Source organism: Perissodus microlepis, chromosome 22 (genome assembly GCF_051167445.1).
Source record: "Perissodus microlepis isolate ML-2025 ecotype Zambia chromosome 22, ASM5116744v1, whole genome shotgun sequence".
Taxonomy (NCBI): domain Eukaryota; kingdom Metazoa; phylum Chordata; class Actinopteri; order Cichliformes; family Cichlidae; genus Perissodus; species Perissodus microlepis.
Window position 1 is genome coordinate 32,910,376 of NC_140481.1, and position 19,161 is coordinate 32,929,536.

At 48.4% G+C, this 19,161-nt stretch overlaps 1 protein-coding gene across 1 annotated transcript; it reads right to left on the bottom strand.

Annotated features, from left to right (window-relative positions):
* Positions 1-2,062: 2,062 nt before the first annotated feature.
* Positions 2,063-15,615, bottom strand: LOC146363614 (uncharacterized; the record flags this gene model as incomplete). The annotated part of the gene is made up of 14 exons (XM_084918999.1): positions 2,063-2,432; positions 4,287-4,486; positions 5,324-5,572; positions 6,686-6,778; positions 6,971-7,005; positions 7,360-7,447; positions 8,723-9,093; positions 10,252-10,754; positions 11,292-11,381; positions 12,288-12,525; positions 12,817-13,060; positions 13,595-13,655; positions 14,004-14,135; positions 15,267-15,615. Coding segments are annotated over 14 exons (2,934 nt in total), but the record flags the coding sequence as incomplete, so codon positions are not given.
* Between the last annotated feature and the right edge of the window lie 3,546 nt (positions 15,616-19,161).

Here is a 19,161-nt window from a genome sequence, read left to right on the forward strand (position 1 = left end):
ATGAGATTGTAAATATATGCTCTGACAAAAGTCAAAAGAACAAACTGGACAAGCTCCTTGAAGTGCAATTTAAATATTCCAGCTTTGTGGTGCCTTATTTAAACAAAAATATAAGAATCATGTAATGGAACTTTTCTTAAGAAATAAATGTGGAATCCTTTCATTCACATTAAATAATGTGAAAATAAGTACGATGCATCCCAGTTTACTGAGGTGTGAGAAATACATCCACACACTTATTGGAAAAAAAACAGCAGAGAAAAGTGAGTTGGGCCGTTATATGTGAGGAGCAGCGTAGCTATGCTAACCCTCATGTTGAGACGTTACATACCTGTGTGACAGCTGAACAAAAAAATCAATGAAGTGAATCCAAAGAAAGAAAAACAGGGATTTATCAGCCACAAAGGGGGTGACTTTATATTTCAGGTTTACTGGACTGTATTAAGAGCTATATGTGTACCTGAGTTTAAGAACATGCAGCTTTATCTGGCCTGAATGAAACCACTGCACCTGCATTTGGAAAAACCAGTCTGGGTTGTGCCTCTCATCTGGACCCCTCCCTGTCAAGCTATGTCATCCACCTCTAGCTGGGTGGGGAGACACACCCAGACTGGCAGTATATGTATGCACTCTAACCTGGAACATACTGGCTCAGTTCTCTGAAGCTACTCCACCATCTGCCTACCTTTCTAACTCTAAGGGTCTGCCACATTAATGCCACTCCTAACCAAATAACATTAAACATGTATAAGGGAACTTTTGTTCATATCTTCTCAAGAAGACATCGCAGATGAAGGTCAAATGTACCTGAATGAACTTGTCTATCGATCTCTCAGTCAGAATCACACACTTACTGTCACAATCCTGGGTCTTATGACCCAGCGGTCTCAGTTTCTTGTGTTTTGTAATTTTGTATTATGATTTGAGTCCACCTTGTTAGTTTAGTCCTGGTCCCGAGGTTGTCATGTTTGGCTTTTGGTTGTTAGATATCCCCATGTCTTTGCTCCTTATCTTCCTCTGTGTACCTGTGTTCATATAGCTCTGAGTATTTTCAGTTCTGTGTCCTCCCTGTCTTTTTATGCGTAATTGTCCTCAGCTGTGCTCCCTGTGTATTCCCATGTCCCTTATTACCTTCCGTGTATTTATGTGATAATTTCCCTCTGTTTCGTGTCGCGTCATCCTTCAGTTTTGTGTGTATTTCCCTGTGATTTCCCAGTGCCTCCTTGTGAGTTAGCTTTAGTTCTCCCCAGTGTAGTTTTGTATCGCCCTTTGCCTTTCTGTTAATAAAGCTGTGTTTTGAGTTTATCTACACGTGTTGTGAGTCTTGCATTTGGGTCCTCACCTCCCTGCACACACCCAGTCCCTGACACTAACATAACTCAGCTCATTTAAACATTTCACATTTTCACGTCCTTCAGTTTTTAATCGCTGAACTTACAGGATGTGAGCTGGACAACATTAATAATCTTAATGAGGTACGTGTGACATCGGCGACACAGCTACTGAGATGAAGCTCATTTTGCAGCAGAGGTGGTTGTAGTTACAGTAGCTGTAGTTGGAGCAGCTGTGGTTGGAGCAGCTGTGTCTGAGAGCTGCATGAAGCTGTAGTGAAGAGAAACTGTTTGATCAACTGAACTTTTGGTACCACATGTACACTGCAGTCTAAAGTCTTAGACATATGAAGTTACATCATAATTTAATAGAACTTGTTACTTGTAAGCTGTCCACCACAGTGAAAGCAAGTGTGATGTTTTATAAGCCAGCGACATGAGATAACATCAGCATCCATATAAATATGTGCAGGTGAAGTAATGGTAGATATCGTCCTGGTTAAAGGTGTGTGCAGAAACAACTTGAATGCAAGTGTCTCTCTGCTTTTGTCCTCCTGAAACAGCCAACAACACTGACTGTTGCAGTGCTGTTTCACACATGCTCTGTGACATTTTTCTGCTGCTACATTTTACCGCTGTGACTGTGAACAGGTTTGTAGAGAAACTATTATTAAGAGAAATCATTCTCATCATAAAAAAGTCAGGGGACACTCATTAATCAATGCAAAGAGACTTTATTTATGATAGTTTTGAAAAGTGCAATGATAAGATCAGTGTTGAGATTGCAGACATCACAATATTGTTAATATTAGTCTCCTGATCACACGTTTGGATGATACACATACAAACAACATCTCAGGGAGGAAAACATCAAACATGTCTGAACCCCCCCTAAAACTACAATAAATAAGAATTCAAATATGATATAAACAACTTGGTTACTTAATAATTTCAAAACTTCACATGCACTTTGGTTTATTACTTCATTTTCAGGATGTGAACTTAAAAATGTTAAAAATATGAGCTGAGTACATGTGACATCAGAACCAGAACTACTGTAAGGAAGCTGATGTTGTTGACCATGGCAGAGGAGGTGGTTGTCGCAGTAGTTCTGGTTGTTGTTGGGGTGGTTGCTGAAGTTGTTGTAGTGGTTGTACTTGTTATTGGGGTCGTTGCTGATGTCGTTGTGGTGGTTGTACTTGTTGGGGTAGTTGAGGTTGTTGTTGGGGTGGTTGCTGAAGTTGTTGTAGTGGTTGTACTTGTTGTTGGGGTCGTTGCTGATGTCGTTGTGGTGGTTGTACTTGTTGGGGTAGTTGAGGTTGTTGTTGGGGTAGTTGCTGATGTTTTTGTAGTGGTTGAACTTGTTGTTGGGATACTTGAGGTTGTTGTAGGGGTAGTTGTTGATGTTGTTGTAGTGGCTGTGGTTGTTGTTGGGGTAGTTGAGGTTGCTGTTGGAGCAGCTGTGGTTGTTGTTGGGGCAGCTGTTGTGGATGTTGTTGGGGCTGCAGTTGTAGTAGTTGTTGGAGCAGCAGTTGTAGTTGTGGTTGTGGTTGTTGTCACCACAGCTATAGTTGTTGTTGTTGGGGCTGCAGTTGTAGATGTTGTTGGGGCAGCTGTTGTGGTCGTTGTAGGGGCAGCAGTCGTGGTTGTTGGGGCTACTGTTGTGGTGGTGGCAGTTGTTGTGGTTGTTGTTGGCGCAGCAGCTGTTGTTGTTGTTGGAGCAACAGTTGTGGTTGTTGTTGGGGCACCTGTTGTGGTTATTGTTGGGGCACCTGTTGTGGTTGTAGTTGGGGCAGCTGTTGTGGCAGTTGTTGTGGTTGTTGTTGGTGCACCTGTAGTAGTTTTTGTTGGGACTGAAGTTGTTGTGGTTGTTGTTGGGGCTGCAGTTGTAGTTGTTGGCACAGCAGTTGTGGTTGTTGTTGGGGCAGCAGTTGTGGTTGTTGTTGGAGCAGCTGTAGTGGTTGTTGTTGGGGCTGCCGTTGTAGTTGTTGGCGCAGCAGTTGTGGTTGTTGTTGGGGCAGGTGTAGTTGTTGTTGTGGGGGCGGCTGTAGTGGTTGTTGTTGGGGCAGCTGTAGTTGTTGTTGTTGGCGCGGCTGTTGTAGTTGTTGTTGGGGCAGCTGTAGTTGTTGTTGTTGGGGCAGCTGTTGTGGTTGTAGTTGGGGCAGCTGTTGTGGCAGTTGTTGTTGTTGTTGTTGGAGCAGCTGTAGTTGTTGTTGTGGGGGCGGCTGTTTTGGTTGTTGTTGGAGCAGCTGTAGTTGTTGTTGTTGGCGCGGCTGTTGTGGTTGTTGTTGGTGCACCTGTAGTACTTGTTGTTGGGACTGAAGTTGTTGTGCTTGTTGTTGGGGCTGCAGTTGTAGTTGTTGGCACAGCAGTTGTGGTTGTTGTTGGGGCAGCTGTAGTTGTTGTTGTTGGGGCTGCTGTAGTTGTTGTTGTTGGGGCGGCTGTTGTGGTTGTTGGTGGGGCAGCTGTAGTTGTTGTTGTTGGGGCGGCTGTTGTAGTTGTTGGCGCAGCAGTTGTGGTTGTTGTTGGGTCAGCTGTAGTTGTTGTTGTTGGGGCAGCTGTAGTTGTTGTTGTTGGGGCGGCTGTTGTGGTTGTTGTTGGTGCACCTGTAGTAGTTGTTGTTGGGACTGAAGTTGTTGTGCTTGTTGTTGGGGCTGCAGTTGTAGTTATTGGCACAGCAGTTGTGGTTGTTGTTGGGGCAGCTGTTGTGGTTGTTGTTGGGGCTGCCGTTGTAGTTGTTGGCGCAGCAGTTGTGGTTGTTGTTGGGGCAGCTGTAGTTGTTGTTGTGGGGGCAGCTGTTGTGGTTGTTGTTGGGGCAACTGTTGTAGTTGTTGTTGGGGCAGCTGTTGTGGTTGTTGTTGGGGCAGCTGTAGTTGTTGCTGTTGGGGCGGCTGTTGTGGTTGTTGTTGGTGCACCTGTAGTAGTTGTTGTTGGGACTGAAGTTGTTGTGCTTGTTGTTGGGGCTGCAGTTGTAGTTGTTGTTGGGACAGCTGTAGTGGTTGTTGTTGGGGCAGCAGTTGTAGTTGTTGTTGGGGCAGCTGTAGTTGTTGTTGGGGCAGCAGTTGTGGTTGTTGTTGGGGCAGCTGTAGTTGTTGTTGTTAGGGCAGCTGTTGTGGTTGTTGTTGGGGCAGCTGTAGTTGTTGTTGTTTGGGCAGCTGTTGTGGTTGTTTTTGGGGCAGCTGTAGTTGTTGTTGTTGAGGCGGCTGTTGTGGTTGTTGTTGGTGCACCTGTAGTAGTTGTTGTTGGGACTGAACTTGTTGTGGTTGTTGTTGGGGCTGCAGTTGTAGTTGTTGGCACAGCAGTTGTGGTTGTTGTTGGGGCAGCTGTAGTGGTTGTTGTTGGGGCTGCCGTTGTAGTTGTTGGCGCAGCAGTTGTGGTTGTTGTTGGGGCAGCTGTAGTTGTTGTTGTGGGGGCAGCCGTTGTGGTTGTTGTTGGGGCAACTGTTGTAGTTGTTGTTGGGGCAGCTGTTGTGGTTGTTGTTGGGGCAGCTGTAGTTGTTGCTGTTGGGGCGGCTGTTGTGGTTTTTGTTGGTGCACCTGTAGTAGTTGTTATTGGGACTGAAATTGTTGTGCTTGTTGTTGGGGCTGCAGTTGTAGTTGTTGTTGGGACAGCTGTAGTGGTTGTTGTTGCGGCAGCAGTTGTAGTTGTTGTTGGGGAAGCTGTAGTTGTTGTTGGGGCAGCAGTTGTGGTTGTTGTTGGGGCAGCTGTAGTTGTTGTTGTTGGGGCGGCTGTTGTGGTTGTTGTTGGGGCAGCTGTAGTTGTTGTTGTTGGGGCAGCTGTTGTGGTTGTTGTTGGGGCGGCTCTAGTTGTTGTTGGGGCAGCTGTCGTTGTTGTTGTTGGGGCAGCTGTTGTGGTTGTTGTTGGGGCAGCTGTAGTTGTTGTTGTTTGGGCAGCTGTTGTGGTTGTTGTTGGGGCAGCTGTAGTTGTTGTTGTTGAGGCGGCTGTTGTGGTTGTTGTTGGTGCACGTGTAGTAGTTGTTGTTGGGACTGAACTTGTTGTGGTTGTTGTTGGGGCTGCAGTTGTGGTTGTTGTTGGGGCAACTGTTGTGGTTGTTGTTGGGGCAGCTGTCGTTGTTGTTGTTGGGGCTGCCGTTGTAGTTGTTGGCGCAGCAGTTGTGGTTGTTGTTGGGGCAGCTGTAGTTGTTGTTGTGGGGGCAGCTGTTGTGGTTGTTGTTGGGGCAACTGTTGTAGTTGTTGTTGGGGCAGCTGTTGTGGTTGTTGTTGGGGCAGCTGTAGTTGTTGCTGTTGGGGCGGCTGTTGTGGTTGTTGTTGGTGCACCTGTAGTAGTTGTTGTTGGGACTGAAGTTGTTGTGCTTGTTGTTGGGGCTGCAGTTGTAGTTGTTGTTGGGACAGCTGTAGTGGTTGTTGTTGGGGCAGCAGTTGTAGTTGTTGTTGGGGCAGCTGTAGTTGTTGTTGGGGCAGCAGTTGTGGTTGTTGTTGGGGCAGCTGTAGTTGTTGTTGTTAGGGCAGCTGTTGTGGTTGTTGTTGGGGCAGCTGTAGTTGTTGTTGTTTGGGCAGCTGTTGTGGTTGTTTTTGGGGCAGCTGTAGTTGTTGTTGTTGAGGCGGCTGTTGTGGTTGTTGTTGGTGCACCTGTAGTAGTTGTTGTTGGGACTGAACTTGTTGTGGTTGTTGTTGGGGCTGCAGTTGTAGTTGTTGGCACAGCAGTTGTGGTTGTTGTTGGGGCAGCTGTAGTGGTTGTTGTTGGGGCTGCCGTTGTAGTTGTTGGCGCAGCAGTTGTGGTTGTTGTTGGGGCAGCTGTAGTTGTTGTTGTGGGGGAAGCCGTTGTGGTTGTTGTTGGGGCAACTGTTGTAGTTGTTGTTGGGGCAGCTGTTGTGGTTGTTGTTGGGGCAGCTGTAGTTGTTGCTGTTGGGGCGGCTGTTGTGGTTTTTGTTGGTGCACCTGTAGTAGTTGTTATTGGGACTGAAATTGTTGTGCTTGTTGTTGGGGCTGCAGTTGTAGTTGTTGTTGGGACAGCTGTAGTGGTTGTTGTTGCGGCAGCAGTTGTAGTTGTTGTTGGGGAAGCTGTAGTTGTTGTTGGGGCAGCAGTTGTGGTTGTTGTTGGGGCAGCTGTAGTTGTTGTTGTTGGGGCGGCTGTTGTGGTTGTTGTTGGGGCAGCTGTAGTTGTTGTTGTTGGGGCAGCTGTTGTGGTTGTTGTTGGGGCGGCTCTAGTTGTTGTTGGGGCAGCTGTCGTTGTTGTTGTTGGGGCAGCTGTTGTGGTTGTTGTTGGGGCAGCTGTAGTTGTTGTTGTTTGGGCAGCTGTTGTGGTTGTTGTTGGGGCAGCTGTAGTTGTTGTTGTTGAGGCGGCTGTTGTGGTTGTTGTTGGTGCACGTGTAGTAGTTGTTGTTGGGACTGAACTTGTTGTGGTTGTTGTTGGGGCTGCAGTTGTGGTTGTTGTTGGGGCAACTGTTGTGGTTGTTGTTGGGGCAGCTGTCGTTTTTGTTGTTGGGGCTGCCGTTGTAGTTGTTGGCGCAGCAGTTGTGGTTGTTGTTGGGGCAGCTGTAGTTGTTGTTGTGGGGGCAGCTGTTGTGGTTGTTGTTGGGGCAACTGTTGTAGTTGTATTTGGGGCAGCTGTTGTGGTTGTTGTTGGGGCAGCTGTAGTTGTTGCTGTTGGGGCGGCTGTTGTGGTTGTTGTTGGTGCACCTGTAGTAGTTGTTGTTGGGACTGAAGTTGTTGTGCTTGTTGTTGGGGCTGCAGTTGTAGTTGTTGTTGGGACAGCTGTAGTGGTTGTTGTTGGGGCAGCAGTTGTAGTTGTTGTTGGGGCAGCTGTAGTTGTTGTTGGGGCAGCAGTTGTGGTTGTTGTTGGGGCAGCTGTAGTTGTTGTTGTTAGGGCAGCTGTTGTGGTTGTTGTTGGGGCAGCTGTAGTTGTTGTTGTTTGGGCAGCTGTTGTGGTTGTTTTTGGGGCAGCTGTAGTTGTTGTTGTTGAGGCGGCTGTTGTGGTTGTTGTTGGTGCACCTGTAGTAGTTGTTGTTGGGACTGAACTTGTTGTGGTTGTTGTTGGGGCTGCAGTTGTAGTTGTTGGCACAGCAGTTGTGGTTGTTGTTGGGGCAGCTGTAGTGGTTGTTGTTGGGGCTGCCGTTGTAGTTGTTGGCGCAGCAGTTGTGGTTGTTGTTGGGGCAGCTGTAGTTGTTGTTGTGGGGGAAGCCGTTGTGGTTGTTGTTGGGGCAACTGTTGTAGTTGTTGTTGGGGCAGCTGTTGTGGTTGTTGTTGGGGCAGCTGTAGTTGTTGCTGTTGGGGCGGCTGTTGTGGTTTTTGTTGGTGCACCTGTAGTAGTTGTTATTGGGACTGAAATTGTTGTGCTTGTTGTTGGGGCTGCAGTTGTAGTTGTTGTTGGGACAGCTGTAGTGGTTGTTGTTGCGGCAGCAGTTGTAGTTGTTGTTGGGGAAGCTGTAGTTGTTGTTGGGGCAGCAGTTGTGGTTGTTGTTGGGGCAGCTGTAGTTGTTGTTGTTGGGGCGGCTGTTGTGGTTGTTGTTGGGGCAGCTGTAGTTGTTGTTGTTGGGGCAGCTGTTGTGGTTGTTGTTGGGGCGGCTCTAGTTGTTGTTGGGGCAGCTGTCGTTGTTGTTGTTGGGGCAGCTGTTGTGGTTGTTGTTGGGGCAGCTGTAGTTGTTGTTGTTTGGGCAGCTGTTGTGGTTGTTGTTGGGGCAGCTGTAGTTGTGGTTGTTGGGGCTGCAGTTGTAGTTGTTGTTGGGACAGCTGTAGTGGTTGTTGTTGCGGCAGCAGTTGTAGTTGTTGTTGGGGAAGCTGTAGTTGTTGTTGGGGCAGCAGTTGTGGTTGTTGTTGGGGCAGCTGTAGTTGTTGTTGTTGGGGCGGCTGTTGTGGTTGTTGTTGGGGCAGCTGTAGTTGTTGTTGTTGGGGCAGCTGTTGTGGTTGTTGTTGGGGCGGCTCTAGTTGTTGTTGGGGCAGCTGTCGTTGTTGTTGTTGGGGCAGCTGTTGTGGTTGTTGTTGGGGCAGCTGTAGTTGTTGTTGTTTGGGCAGCTGTTGTGGTTGTTGTTGGGGCAGCTGTAGTTGTTGTTGTTGAGGCGGCTGTTGTGGTTGTTGTTGGTGCACGTGTAGTAGTTGTTGTTGGGACTGAACTTGTTGTGGTTGTTGTTGGGGCTGCAGTTGTGGTTGTTGTTGGGGCAACTGTTGTGGTTGTTGTTGGGGCAGCTGTCGTTTTTGTTGTTGGGGCTGCCGTTGTAGTTGTTGGCGCAGCAGTTGTGGTTGTTGTTGGGGCAGCTGTAGTTGTTGTTGTGGGGGCAGCTGTTGTGGTTGTTGTTGGGGCAACTGTTGTAGTTGTATTTGGGGCAGCTGTTGTGGTTGTTGTTGGGGCAGCTGTAGTTGTTGCTGTTGGGGCGGCTGTTGTGGTTGTTGTTGGTGCACCTGTAGTAGTTGTTGTTGGGACTGAAGTTGTTGTGCTTGTTGTTGGGGCTGCAGTTGTAGTTGTTGTTGGGACAGCTGTAGTGGTTGTTGTTGGGGCAGCAGTTGTAGTTGTTGTTGGGGCAGCTGTAGTTGTTGTTGGGGCAGCAGTTGTGGTTGTTGTTGGGGCAGCTGTAGTTGTTGTTGTTAGGGCAGCTGTTGTGGTTGTTGTTGGGGCAGCTGTAGTTGTTGTTGTTTGGGCAGCTGTTGTGGTTGTTTTTGGGGCAGCTGTAGTTGTTGTTGTTGAGGCGGCTGTTGTGGTTGTTGTTGGTGCACCTGTAGTAGTTGTTGTTGGGACTGAACTTGTTGTGGTTGTTGTTGGGGCTGCAGTTGTAGTTGTTGGCACAGCAGTTGTGGTTGTTGTTGGGGCAGCTGTAGTGGTTGTTGTTGGGGCTGCCGTTGTAGTTGTTGGCGCAGCAGTTGTGGTTGTTGTTGGGGCAGCTGTAGTTGTTGTTGTGGGGGAAGCCGTTGTGGTTGTTGTTGGGGCAACTGTTGTAGTTGTTGTTGGGGCAGCTGTTGTGGTTGTTGTTGGGGCAGCTGTAGTTGTTGCTGTTGGGGCGGCTGTTGTGGTTTTTGTTGGTGCACCTGTAGTAGTTGTTATTGGGACTGAAATTGTTGTGCTTGTTGTTGGGGCTGCAGTTGTAGTTGTTGTTGGGACAGCTGTAGTGGTTGTTGTTGCGGCAGCAGTTGTAGTTGTTGTTGGGGAAGCTGTAGTTGTTGTTGGGGCAGCAGTTGTGGTTGTTGTTGGGGCAGCTGTAGTTGTTGTTGTTGGGGCGGCTGTTGTGGTTGTTGTTGGGGCAGCTGTAGTTGTTGTTGTTGGGGCAGCTGTTGTGGTTGTTGTTGGGGCGGCTCTAGTTGTTGTTGGGGCAGCTGTCGTTGTTGTTGTTGGGGCAGCTGTTGTGGTTGTTGTTGGGGCAGCTGTAGTTGTTGTTGTTTGGGCAGCTGTTGTGGTTGTTGTTGGGGCAGCTGTAGTTGTTGTTGTTGAGGCGGCTGTTGTGGTTGTTGTTGGTGCACGTGTAGTAGTTGTTGTTGGGACTGAACTTGTTGTGGTTGTTGTTGGGGCTGCAGTTGTGGTTGTTGTTGGGGCAACTGTTGTGGTTGTTGTTGGGGCAGCTGTCGTTGTTGTTGTTGGGGCAGATGTTGTGGTTTTTGTTGGGGCAGCTGTAGTGGTTGTTGTTGGGGCGGCTTTTGTGGTTGTTGTTGGTGCACTTGTAGTTGTTGTTGTTGGGGCGGCTGTTGTGGTTGTTCTTGGGGCAGCTGTAGTTGTTGTTGTTGAGGCGGCTGTTGTGGTTGTTGTTGGTGCACCTGTAGTAGTTGTTGTTGGGACTGAACTTGTTGTGGTTGTTGTTGGGGCTGCAGTTGTAGTTGTTGGCACAGAAGTTGTGGTTGTTGTTGGGGCAGCTGTAGTGGTTGTTGTTGGGGCTGCCGTTGTAGTTGTTGGCGCAGCAGTTGTGGTTGTTGTTGGGGCGGCTGTTGTGGTTGTTGTTGGGGCACCTGTAGTTGTTGTTGTTGGGGCGGCTGTTGTGGTTGTTGTTGGGGCAGCTGTAGTTGTTGTTGTTGGGGCAGCAGTTGTGGTTGTTGTTGGGGCAGCTGTAGTTGTTGTTGTGGGGGTGGCTGTAGTGGTTGTTGTTGGGGCAGCTGTAGTTGTTGTTGTTGGCGCGGCTGTTGTAGTTGTTGTTGGGGCAGCTGTAGTTGTTGTTGGGGCAGCTGTTGTGGTTGTTAATGGGGCAGCTGTAGTTGTTGTTGGGGCAGCTGTTGTGGTTGTTGTTGGGGCGGCTGTAGTTGTTGTTGGGGCAGCTGTCGTTGTTGTTGTTGGGGCAGCAGTTGTGGTTGTTGTTGGGGCAGCTGTAGTTGTTGTTGTTTGGGCAGCTGTTGTGGTTGTTGTTGGGGCAGCTGTAGTTGTGGTTGTTGTTGGGGCAGTTGTGGTTGTTGTTGGTGCACCTGTAGTAGTTGTTGTTGGGACTGAACTTGTTGTGGTTGTTGTTGGGGCTACAGTTGTAGTTGTTGGCACAGCAGTTGTGGTTGTTGTTGGGGCAACTGTTGTGGTTGTTGTTGGGGCAGCTGTCGTTGTTGTTGTTGGGGCAGCTGTTGTGGTTGTTGTTGGGGCAGCTGTAGTTGTTGTTGTTGTTGGGGCAGCTGTAGTTGTTGTTGTTGGGGCGGCTGTTGTGGTTGTTGTTGTTGCACCTGTAGTAGTTGTTGTTGGGACTGAAGTTGTTGTGCTTGTTGTTGGGGCTGCAGTTGTAGTTGTTGGCACAGCAGTTGTGGTTGTTGTTGGGGCAGCTGTAGTGGTTGTTGTTGGGGCTGCCGTTGTAGTTGTTGGCGCAGCAGTTGTGGTTGTTTTTGTGGGGGCAGCTGTTGTGGTTGTTGTTGGGGCAACTGTTGTAGTTGTTGTTGGGGCAGCTGTTGTGGTTGTTGTTGGGGCAGCTGTAGTTATTGCTGTTGGGGCGGCTGTTGTGGTTGTTGTTGGTGCACCTGTAGTAGTTGTTGTTGGAACTGAAGTTGTTGTGCTTGTTGTTGGGGCTGCAGTTGTAGTTGTTGTTGGGACAGCTGTAGTGGTTGTTGTTGGGGCAGCAGTTGTGGTTGTTGTTGGAGCAGCTGTAGTTGTTGTTGGGGCAGCAGTTGTGGTTGTTGTTGGGGCAGCTGTAGTTGTTGTGGGGGCGACTGTTGTGGTTGTGGTTGGGGCAGCTGTAGTTGTTGTGGGGGCGGCTGTTGTGGTTGTTGTTGGGGAAGCTGTAGTTGTTGTTGTTGGGGCAGCTGTTGTGGTTGTTGTAGGGGCAGCTGTAGTGGTTGTTGTGGGGGCGGCTGTTGTGGTTGTTGTTGGTGCACCTGTAGTTGTTGTTGTTGGGGCGGCTGTTGTGGTTGTTGTTGGGGCAGCTGTAGTTGTTGTTGTTGGGGCAGCAGTTGTGGTTGTTGTTGGGGCAGCTGTAGTTGTTGTTGTGGGGGTGGCTGTAGTGGTTGTTGTTGGGGCAGCTGTAGTTGTTGTTGTTGGCGCGGCTGTTGTAGTTGTTGTTGGGGCAGCTGTAGTTGTTGTTGGGGCAGCTGTTGTGGTTGTTGTTGGGGCAGCTGTAGTTGTTGTTGTTTGGGCAGCTGTTGTGGTTGTTGTTGGGGCAGCTGTAGTTGTTGTTGTTGGGGCGGCTGTTGTAGTTGTTGTGGGGGCAGCTGTTGTGGTTGTTGTTGGGGCAACTGTTGTAGTTCTTGTTGGGGCAGCTGTTGTGGTTGTTGTTGGGGCAGCTGTAGTAGTTGTTGTTGGGACTGAAGTTGTTGTCCTTGTTGTTGGGGCTGCAGTTGTGGTTGTTGTTGGAGCAGCTGTCGTTGTTGTTGGGGCAGCAGTTGTGGTTGTTGTTGGGTCAGCTGTAGTTGTTGTGGGGGCGGCTGTTGTGGTTGTTGTTGGGGCAGCTGTAGTTGTTGTTGTTGGGGCAGCTGTTGTGGTTGTTGTTGGGGCGGCTGTAGTTGTTGTTGGGGCAGCTGTCGTTGTTGTTGTTGGGGCAGCAGTTGTGGTTGTTTTTGGGGCAGCTGTAGTTTTTGTTGTTTGGGCAGCTGTTGTGGTTGTTGTTGGGGCAGCTGTAGTTGTGGTTGTTGTTGGGGCAGCTGTAGTTGTTGTTGTTGGGGCAGCTGTTGTGGTTGTTGTTGGGGCAGCTGTAGTTGTTGTTGGAGCAGCTGTAGTGGTTGTTGTTGGGGCTGCCGTTGTAGTTGTTGGCGCAGCAGTTGTGGTTGTTGTTGGGGCAGCTGTAGTTGTTGTTGTTGGGGCAGCTGTAGTTGTTGTTGTTGGCACAGCAGTTGTGGTTGTTGTTAGGGCAGCTGTAGTTGTTGTTGTTGGGGCTGCTGTAGTTGTTGTTGGAGCAGCTGTAGTGGTTGTTGTTGGGGCTGCCGTTGTAGTTGTTGGCGCAGCAGTTGTGGTTGTTGTTGGGGCAGCTGTAGTTGTTGTTGTTGTTGGTTCAGCTGTAGTTGTTGTTGTTGGGGCAGCTGTTGTGGTTGTTGTTGGCGCAGCAGTTGTGGTTGTTGTTGGGGCAGCTGTAGTTGTTGTTGTGGGGGCGGCTGTTGTGGTTGTTGTTGGGGCGGCTGTTGCGGTTGTTGTTGGGGCAGCTGTAGTTGATGTTGTTGGGGCAGCAGTTGTGGTTGTTGTTGGGGCAGCTGTAGTTGTTGTTGTGGGGGCGGCTGTTGTGGTTGTTGTTGGGGCAGCTGTAGTTGTTGTTGTTGGGGCAGCTGTTGTGGTTGTTGTTGGCGCAGCAGTTGTGGTTGTTGTTGGGGCAGCTGTAGTTGTTGTTGTGGGGGCGGTTGTTGTGGTTGTTGTTGGGGCTGCAGTTGTTGTTGTTGGGGCAGCAGTTGTGGTTGTTGTTAGGGCAGCTGTAGTTGTTGTTGTTGGGGCGGCTGTTGTGGTTGTTGTTGGGGCAGCTGTAGTTGTTGTTGTGGGGGCGGCTGTTGTGGTTGTTGTTGGGGCAGCTGTAGTTGTTGTTGTTGGGGCAGCTGTAGTTGTGGTTGTTGGGGCGGCTGTTGCGGTTGTTGTTGGGGCAGCTGTAGTTGTTGTGGGGGCGGTTGTAGTGGTTGTTGTTGGGGCTGCCGTTGTAGTTGTTGGCGCAGCAGTTGTGGTTGGGGCAGCTGTAGTTGTTGTTGTTGGGGCAGCTGTTGTGGTTGTTGTTGGGGCAGCTGTAGTTGTTGTTGGAGCAGCTGTAGTGGTTGTTGTTGGGGTTGCCGTTGTAGTTGTTGGCGCAGCAGTTGTGGTTGTTGTTGGGGCAGCTGTAGTTGTTGTTGGAGCAGCTGTAGTGGTTGTTGTTGGGGCAGCTGTTGTGGTTGTTGTTGGCGCAGCAGTTGTGGTTGTTGTTGGGGCAGCTGTAGTTGTTGTTGTGGGGGCGGTTGTTGTGGTTGTTGTTGGGGCTGCAGTTGTTGTTGTTGGGGCAGCAGTTGTGGTTGTTGTTAGGGCAGCTGTAGTTGTTGTTGTTGGGGCGGCTGTTGTGGTTGTTGTTGGGGCAGCTGTAGTTGTTGTTGTGGGGGCGGCTGTTGTGGTTGTTGTTGGGGCAGCTGTAGTTGTTGTTGTTGGGGCAGCTGTAGTTGTGGTTGTTGGGGCGGCTGTTGCGGTTGTTGTTGGGGCAGCTGTAGTTGTTGTGGGGGCGGTTGTAGTGGTTGTTGTTGGGGCTGCCGTTGTAGTTGTTGGCGCAGCAGTTGTGGTTGGGGCAGCTGTAGTTGTTGTTGTTGGGGCAGCTGTTGTGGTTGTTGTTGGGGCAGCTGTAGTTGTTGTTGGAGCAGCTGTAGTGGTTGTTGTTGGGGTTGCCGTTGTAGTTGTTGGCGCAGCAGTTGTGGTTGTTGTTGGGGCAGCTGTAGTTGTTGTTGGAGCAGCTGTAGTGGTTGTTGTTGGGGCAGCTGTTGTAGTTGTTGGCGCAGCAGTTGTGGTTGTTGTTGGGGCAGCTGTAGTTGTTGTTGTTGGTTCAGCTGTAGTTGTTGTTGTTGGGGCAGCTGTTGTGGTTGTTGTTGGCGCAGCAGTTGTGGTTGTTGTTGGGGCAGCTGTAGTTGTTGTTGTGGGGGCGGCTGTTGTGGTTGTTGTTGGGGCGGCTGTTGCGGTTGTTGTTGGGGCAGCTGTAGTTGATGTTGTTGGGGCAGCAGTTGTGGTTGTTGTTGGGGCAGCTGTACTTGTTGTTGTTGGGGCTGCCGTTGTAGTTGTTGGCGCAGCAGTTGTGGTTGTTGTTGGGGCAGCTGTAGTTGTTGTTGTGGGGGCGGCTGTTGTGGTTGTTGTTGGGGCAGCTGTAGTTGTGGTTGTTGGGGCGGCTGTTGCGGTTGTTGTTGGGGCAGCTGTAGTTGTTGTTGGAGCAGCTGTAGTGGTTGTTGTTGGGGCAGCTGTTGTAGTTGTTGGCGCAGCAGTTGTGGTTGTTGTTGGGGCAGCTGTAGTTGTTGTTGTTGGTTCAGCTGTAGTTGTTGTTGTTGGGGCAGCTGTAGTTGTTGTTGGAGCTGCCGTTGTAGTTGTTGGCACAGCAGTTGTGGTTGTTGTTAGGGCAGCTGTAGTTGTTGTTGTTGGGGCAGCTGTTGTGGTTGTTGTTGGGGCAGCTGTAGTTGTTGTTGTGGGGGCGGCTGTTGTGGTTGTTGTTGGGGCAGCTGTAGTTGTGGTTGTTGGGGCGGCTGTTGCGGTTGTTGTTGGGGCAGCTGTAGTTGTTGTGTGGGTGGTTGTAGTGGTTGTTGTTGGGGCTGCCGTTGTAGTTGTTGGCGCAGCAGTTGTGGTTGTTGTTGGGGCAGCTGTAGTTGTTGTTGTTGGGGCAGCTGTAGTTGTTGTTGGAGCAGCTGTAGTGGTTGTTGTTGGGGCTGCCGTTGTAGTTGTTGGCGCAGCAGTTGTGGTTGTTGTTGGGGCAGCTGTAGTTGTTGTTGTGGGGGCGGCTGTTATGGTTGTTGTTGGGGCGGCTGTTGCGGTTGTTAATGGGGCAGCTGTAGTTGATGTTGTTGGGGCAGCAGTTGTGGTTGTTGTTGGGGCAGCTGTAGTTGTTGTTGTGGGGGCGGCTGTTGTGGTTGTTGTTGGGGCAGCTGTAGTTGTTGTTGTTGGGGCAGCTGTTGTGGTTGTTGTTGGCGCAGCAGTTGTGGTTGTTGTTGGGGCAGCTGTAGTTGTTGTTGTGGGGGCGGTTGTTGTGGTTGTTGTTGGGGCTGCAGTTGTTGTTGTTGGGGCAGCAGTTGTGGTTGTTGTTAGGGCAGCTGTAGTTGTTGTTGTTGGGGCAGCTGTTGTGGTTGTTGTTGGGGCAGCTGTAGTTGTTGTTGTGGGGGCGGCTGTTGTGGTTGTTGTTGGGGCAGCTGTAGTTGTTGTTGTTGGGGCAGCTGTAGTTGTGGTTGTTGGGGCGGCTGTTGCGGTTGTTGTTGGGGCAGCTGTAGTTGTTGTGGGGGCGGTTGTAGTGGTTGTTGTTGGGGCTGCCGTTGTAGTTGTTGGCGCAGCAGTTGTGGTTGGGGCAGCTGTAGTTGTTGTTGTTGGGGCAGCTTTTGTGGTTGTTGTTGAGGCAGCTGTAGTTGTTGTTGGAGCAGCTGTAGTGGTTGTTGTTGGGGTTGCCGTTGTAGTTGTTGGCGCAGCAGTTGTGGTTGTTGTTGGGGCAGCTGTAGTTGTTGTTGGAGCAGCTGTAGTGGTTGTTGTTGGGGCAGCTGTTGTAGTTGTTGGCGCAGCAGTTGTGGTTGTTTTTGGGGCAGCTGTAGTTGTTGTTGTTGGTTCAGCTGTAGTTGTTGTTGTTGGGGCAGCTGTTGTGGTTGTTGTTGGCGCAGCAGTTGTGGTTGTTGTTGGGGCAGCTGTAGTTGTTGTTGTGGGGGCGGCTGTTGTGGTTGTTGTTGGGGCGGCTGTTGCGGTTGTTGTTGGGGCAGCTGTAGTTGATGTGTTTGGGGCAGCAGTTGTGGTTGTTGTTGGGGCAGCTGTACTTGTTGTTGTTGGGGCTGCCGTTGTAGTTGTTGGCGCAGCAGTTGTGGTTGTTGTTGGGGCAGCTGTAGTTGTGGTTGTTGGGGCGGCTGTTGCGGTTGTTGTTGGGGCAGCTGTAGTTGTTGTTGGAGCAGCTGTAGTGGTTGTTGTTGGGGCTGCCGTTGTAGTTGTTGGTGCAGCAGTTGTGGTTGTTGTTGGGGCAGCTGTAGTTGTTGTTGTTGGGGCAGCTGTTGTGGTTGTTGTTGGGGCAGCTGTAGTTGTTGTTGGAGCTGCCGTTGTAGTTGTTGGCACAGCAGTTGTGGTTGTTGTTAGGGCAGCTGTAGTTGTTGTTGTTGGGGCAGCTGTTGTGGTTGTTTTTGGGGCAGCTGTAGTTGTTGTTGTGGGGGCGGCTGTTGTGGTTGTTGTTGGGGCAGCTGTAGTTGTGGTTGTTGGGGCGGCTGTTGCGGTTGTTGTTGGGGCAGCTGTAGTTGTTGTGTGGGTGGTTGTAGTGGTTGTTGTTGGGGCTGCCGTTGTAGTTGTTGGCGCAGCAGTTGTGGTTGTTGTTGGGGCAGCTGTAGTTGTTGTTGTTGGGGCAGCTGTAGTTGTTGTTGGAGCAGCTGTAGTGGTTGTCTTTGGGGCTGCCGTTGTAGTTGTTGGCGCAGCAGTTGTGGTTGTTGTTGGGGCAGCTGTAGTTGTTGTTGTTGGCACAGCAGTTGTGGTTGTTGTTAGGGCAGCTGTAGTTGTTGTTGTTGGGGCAGCTGTTGTGGTTGTTGTTGGGGCAGCTGTAGTTGTTGTTGGAGCAGCTGTAGTGGTTGTTGTTGGGGCTGCCGTTGTAGTTGTTGGCGCAGCAGTTGTGGTTGTTGTTGGGGCAGCTGTAGTTGTTGTTGTTGGGGCAGCTGTAGTTGTTGTTGTTGGGGCAGCTGTTGTGGTTGTTGTTGGCGCAGCAGTTGTGGTTGTTGTTGGGGCAGCTGTAGTTGTTGTTGTGGGGGCGGTTGTTGTGGTTGTTGTTGGGGCTGCAGTTGTTGTTGTTGGGGCAGCAGTTGTGGTTGTTGTTGGGGCAGCTGTAGTTGTTGTTGTTGGGGCAGCTGTTTTGGTTGTTGTTGGTTCAGCTGTAGAAGTTGTTGATGGGACTACAGTTGTTGGGGCTGCAGTTGTAGTTGTTGGCACAGCAGTTGTGGTTGTTGTGGTTGTTGTTGGTGCAGCTGTGGTTGTTGTAGGAGCAGCTGTGGTTGTTGTCTGTGCGTTGCAGCAGGCTGTAAGGAATTTTTGTGTCAGTGTCATATTTTGCAACACACAATTGTAGAGAATGTCAAACTCTTTGAAGTGTAAAGGTTTTACTTACCAACAAAGAGAAAGAAGATTAGATACATATTTGGAATCATGGCCATTTTTCTCCGCACTGATCTCTGAAAAGTTTGTTCATCATGGTTATTATCAGCTAAAGAAAAGATTAAATGCAGAATTTCTCCACGTTTGTGTTAATAAAGACTTATTAACTTACTGTTAAATTATTATGAGGTTTGAGTTCCACAATGGAAATACATCTTTTTTAAAAGTACATATATTAACAAATACCACTTTGATATTCAACTGTGGTCATTCCTGGTCCCTACTTCAATATTAATTGTATTGTAAGTTTTATTTTATTACTTTTAATCATAAATATCTTTGGTACTACCATTTTGTTAATATGCTTCTCTTGCAGTTTTTTAGTTTTTGTAATTGGTATTGCTCTGCAATCATTTCACTTTTCTCAATAAGGTGGTTGTTAAGGTTGAGTTTCAAATAAAACTTAGAAAAGGAATTAACAAAAATGATCATTTTAATGTAACTGATTGTAAATAAATGTACAAGTCAAACGGTCATTCATATGTTCTTTGACACACTTCGTCCCATATGTAATATATTCCTCTTTATAAATGAATATGATTTTCATTATTCTCAGTTGTTTATCCACTTTTTTCATAAAAAATGATTCAAGATTGTTACTAATGATTTCTAAACATTTTTCATTTTTGATAAACAGAAATAGAACAATTAAAACATTTAGAAATATATGTACAAATTTAAATTGCTGCCTAAATTGCTAAATTTGTTGCCAAAAGATCATATCCAGAAATACATATACCAATTCAACTTAAAAGTCACATGTAGATGTCAGATATATATTTAATATTAGGGTTACTTACATAGTATTTCTTTGCTTGTAAGTCGTCCACTGCAGTGAAAGAAAGTGATGTTCTCTGACTTCATCTCCTCTTTTTATAAGCAGCCAACATGAACCTGAGGACAAATATGTGCAGGTGGAGTAATGGTAGTTATCGTCATGGTTTAAGGTGTGTGCACCAACCTTTTATTTACCTGCATCTCTCTCCTATTGTCCTCCTGAAACAGTCATCACTTGAGATTTGACAGTCAATAGGCTGTTATGCGCACACATATTTCTGGCCTTTTTTTTTTCTTTCTAACTTGAGCTTCTACATTTTCTCTGTGTGACTAACTTTATTCTTGTGCTGGATGTGATTGTATCTTCATGGCTACATTAGGACTCTATGTGGTCCAATAAAATGACCATTTTGGGACAATAAAATCTGACAGACTAAACAAATATTCCGTGATTAGTTTTGGACTAAATAAAGCTCACAACTGGCTGACAATATTTAGACCAAGAATCAACATTTACAGGTTGGTGGTGCTTGCTGGGCAGTCAGTGTCAACATCAAAACAACAATGGTTTCTTTTTTTTCTTTTTTTTTTGTCTTTTCTTTTACACACATTCTAAATCTTACTGCTTCATTTAATTAAATTGAAGAAATTTTCACCAATTTAGGTAAATGAGTCACTTTTAAAAGTGTTCTTGAGAGTTGGGAGTTTGCTTTTTATTTGCTTTTATTTTCTTCTAGGTTATTGCAACACTTAATGCAGGAAGTCATTCCTCAGTTATCAGAGACAGGTGAGACCTGACTAAAATACACTTACACACTTGTGCTGTAATAAATTAAAAATATCGAGACAGTAAAAAGAGAGAGGACCGGGCCTCAGGCCGGAGTCTAAGACCCAAGCTGACATATAGACACAGATGAACAGGCGCACG